Here is a 3,962-nt window from a genome sequence, read left to right as displayed (position 1 = left end):
AAAGTGATGACGGAGAGGTTTTAGGGTCTCAGCGGTAGTGGTAATGAAAAGTCTAGTCAATATAAGTAATAGTTCTCATTATAATATTGTTGTAAGAACATTATAACAAGCCTATTTATGGATTTCCTACTAGTATTTGTACATTTTAAGTCACTGTATCTAGTAAAGTCACAGATAACTCCCTTGGATAAAGAATTGATGCCCAAAACAAGCAAAGTCACCTGTCAGTTAAATGAGAAAACTTCATTACATACAACTACTTAACCCATTAAAAGGCCAGGTCCCAGCAGCAGGCCCAAATTTTTATTATACCCTTCTATAACCTAAGAATGCCTCAGCTAGTTTGCATTGAAGTCCCTGTAGTAGCAGAATAATAAGTCTTAGGACATGATAATCATGGGATTTTACGGGTTTAAAAGATTGAGACAATATCCAAAAATAGGTTAAGTAACCTTAGAATATTTTTACAGCTCTCATAATGAGAAATATTCAATACATAAACTAGATCGTGGTGTGGACAAAACAACATAACATTATAGACACAAGGGACCATGATGCAGTATGTGTGTGTTTGATGTAACTGATTTTAAACCTAAACTTCACTTTTTTGTTAGTTTGAAGTGTGAAATGGTGTAAAGGTGGTCATGCTGTTGTTCTTGCTGGAGGAGGGGTGTAGGTCCAACTCTGATTAGTTCAAAGTAGTTATAATTCCCGTTCACGCTCATAACCTTTGAATTTTACCCTTCCATGCAGGAGGGCTGGAGTCCAACTCCATCTCAAACACAGTGGCCGGCCTATATAAACCCCCCACTCCTGGAGTTTAGCGTCATTCACCGGAGCACCACCTCCAAGGTAAGATAAAAAGAGAACAACTCAGTCAGCCTTAAAGACTGTGAAACAAGAAAACAGCCAAGAGAAAAGAAGGTTTAATAATCAGATAATCTTCGTTACTGAGGGTGGGGGGGGTAAAGAATTGCATTGTTTTCTCATTCAAATCTCATCATAACTGTTACTTTGCTTTTCTCGCTTAAACAATTGCTATACAAAATGATACAACATTACTTAGGCAAAGCACTTTCTTATCAAGCATCAAAAGCTAATTGGCTGCTATTTGGTGCCCCCTTGTGAGGAATTTTTAGTCTGCTAAATGTGAGTGAGGAAATTACTAGGCAGTTCCATGAAGTGCTCCGCAACTTAGAATTCCCAGTGCTCAGTTACCACAAACAGGGTTACTTCCAGACAGTTCGGAAAGAGATCCCAGTCAAAGTGAATTCAGCACTGGGGATTTTGTTGTCTACATTCACTGGAAAATAATTTTCAAAGTGTAACTTTGTGAAGGTTCTTTATTTCGAGAGTGTTCCACAGGTCTGGTCCCAGTTTCTACATTTTAGAAATGTGTGTTTATCAGCATCAGCAAATATGTACAGCTGATGTAAAATTATCTAATATAAAACATTGGCACTGCTTGAGAATTCCCTCATCAGTGCATTCCCACTTATTTCATGACTGTAAAACATAACAATGTTCTTTCTCCTTCTGTAGACGTCGGCCATGAAAGTTGTAGCTCTTGCACTGACCCTTCTCTTGGCCTTGGGTGAGTCCCTTTATCATTTGTCCTTTATCTGTTCGTCTTTGCGCTACTTATTTAACATTTTATCCCAGTTTGCTTTTATTTTAGACTTCTCTCCTGTAGAGACAACTGCTTTTGATTTGACTGGAAACAGCCACCTTAAATCTGAATGAGAGTGCTACACTTTAGTGCTTCACCCAAACTAACACACTGAATTTCAATCAGTTAATTATTAAAGCCTTTATAGGTTGATTCAGCTCAGAGTTGTAAAAGTGCAGTTCAGGACTTTAGATACTATGCTGTGCTTAGTTTTGTTGCTATAAGCTTTAATAGATTTTACCCACTCTGCCTATCTGGAGCTGTTTGAGGTCTAGTACACTCTGAAGCCTGAATCTTTCCTCTCTGTTTGTTCCAGGCTCCTATGCCCGTAGCCTGCAGGCCGATGCTCCCTCTCAGCTGGAGCACTACAAGGCAGCTGCTATGGTCTATCTGGACCAGGTGAAAGACCATGCCTCCAAAGCCCTGGAGCACCTGGGAGGAAGTGAATACGACCAGTACAAGTAAGAGTCACATGAATTGAAAAAGCTGATCAATTGAATGGGAGCTAGTAGGGTTATCCTATGCCCTCTTTTCCATGAACCTATCCAGCTGATCAAAGTGTTTTGATTAGATTGATTGGTTGGATCATGTGTTCAAGATTAGAGTTCAAACTAAACTCCACAGGAAAGTTAATCTCCTGAAGGAGGGCTGGTGACTACTGTCCCCCCGGGCAAGCCTTGGGACCCCCCAAAACCTTCTTACATCCTTATAATATGCCACTTCCCAGCAATGTAAACTGCTTGTTCATGTCTTGCTTTGTCCAGGCGTGCTGGTCTAGAGCACAAGCAGTGGTAATAGTGGCCTAAACATATCAGATCCAGCTCATGAAGGGCTTGATAACTAGTAAAGGAGTTGGATCAGACATGCTGGGACATGGAATACTTGATAGTATCTAGAACTATACTTATGGACCCTTACACTTGAACAAAGGTAGCCAAGCTTGGTCCTGGAAATCCAGCTAATTTAATATCTTGTTTGCTAGACACATCAATGTTAGGTAAGGTGGGGGTGCAACATCTTATATGCTGATCAGAACTAAATTCTACATGAAAGCAGATCTCCAGGAGAGGGGTTTGCGACCTCTGCTCTAGGCAGTACAGCTAAATTCCTTCCCTATTTTTGCAACCTTCCTAGGCAGAAGCTGACCGAAAGCCTGGACACACTCCAGCAGTATGCTCAGCTTGCCTCCCACACCCTGAGCCCATACACCACCCATCTGATTGAAGGCACCAAGCAGGTGCGTGAGCACATTGTATCTGAGCTAGAAGACCTGCGTTTTCAGGTGGAGCCTCACCGCTTTGAGCTGCAGCAGGCCATTGAAAAGCACATAGAGGAGTACCGTGAGAAGCTTGGCCCCATCCTCCAGGAGTACCTCACCAGCAACCAGGAGGACCTGGAGGCCCTGCATCTCAAGCTGCAGCCTGTCTTTGAGGATCTGAGGCAGAAGGTGGAGACCAAATTAGAGGAGACCAAGTCCAAGCTGGTGCCCATTGTGGAGGCTGTTCGCGCCAAGCTGACCAAGCAGCTGCTTGACATCAGGAATATGGCCACTCCCTATGCTGATGAGTACAAGGAGCATGTGCTGAAGGCTGTGGAAGATGTGAAGGAGAAGCTGGCCCCCCACACCACTGAGCTGCAGGGACATCTGGAGCCTTACCTGGAGACCGTCAAGGCCAGGCTCACATCCATCTATGACTCCGTGGTCCAAGCTATGAGTGCCTAAACCACTTTGTCCCAGACTAGTGTTCTTAGTCACATACACACAAAGTCAACACTTTAACATGTTCACATGCTTGGGATTAACATGTGTGTCGGTTACAACATTCACCTATGATGACCTATCCACCTATGATGTGATGATGCAAAATAAATGAAAAAAGAAAATACTAATATCTGCATGTGTCTCCTTCACACTAGTAGATCACTAGTCACACCAGCTCGGACTTCTCAGAAAAGCTGCATAACTTAAACCCAAGGTGGTGGTTGTTTGACAGGATTGTCCCTGATCTCTGTTACTTTTGGACAGGCTTGACTTTCTCACTAACTGAGAAATCTTGCTTTGTGAAAGACCCTTACAGGAAAAGACCACCAAACAGTTACATCATAAACCCTGCAAATGACAGTAAGATGTACTTGTTGTGAGACTAACCAGGCATTTAATCAAATTATGTACTATTTTGCACTACAGGTCCCATCTGCTGACAGGAATTGATAGATGCAAGCAGCTTTATGAATAAATAGTTCAGAAAGCATATCGCTGCTGTCTGAAGAAAACTTCATATCGTCTTCAGTT

The 3,962-nt window shown here is 42.4% G+C and overlaps 1 protein-coding gene across 1 annotated transcript; it reads left to right on the top strand.

Annotated features, from left to right (window-relative positions):
- The first annotated feature begins 740 nt into the window (after nt 1-740).
- Nucleotides 741-3,541, top strand: LOC108437028 (apolipoprotein A-I-like). The gene is made up of 4 exons (XM_017713852.2): nt 741-852; nt 1,543-1,594; nt 1,986-2,130; nt 2,804-3,541. Exons 1-4 carry the CDS (start codon nt 748-750, stop codon nt 3,390-3,392), a joined length of 891 nt encoding a protein of 296 aa, XP_017569341.2. The 5' UTR covers nt 741-747; the 3' UTR covers nt 3,393-3,541.
- The last annotated feature ends 421 nt before the right edge of the window (nt 3,542-3,962 follow it).

The sequence above is a fragment of the Pygocentrus nattereri genome, chromosome 23 (assembly GCF_015220715.1).
Source record: "Pygocentrus nattereri isolate fPygNat1 chromosome 23, fPygNat1.pri, whole genome shotgun sequence".
NCBI lineage: Eukaryota > Metazoa > Chordata > Actinopteri > Characiformes > Serrasalmidae > Pygocentrus > Pygocentrus nattereri.
The sequence above is the reverse complement of the archived record's forward strand: the minus strand, read 5'-3'. Positions and strand labels throughout refer to the sequence as shown.

Excerpts from the sequence above, each read along its gene's own strand:
- LOC108437028 (XM_017713852.2), top strand. The coding sequence starts at position 748 with ATGCAGGAGGGCTGGAGTCCAACTCCATCTCAAACACAGTGGCCGGCC. Across the intron at positions 853-1,542 it reads ACCGGAGCACCACCTCCAAG|ACGTCGGCCATGAAAGTTGT; the intron begins GTAAGATAAAAA and ends CTCCTTCTGTAG. Across the intron at positions 2,131-2,803 it reads AGTGAATACGACCAGTACAA|GCAGAAGCTGACCGAAAGCC; the intron begins GTAAGAGTCACA and ends CAACCTTCCTAG.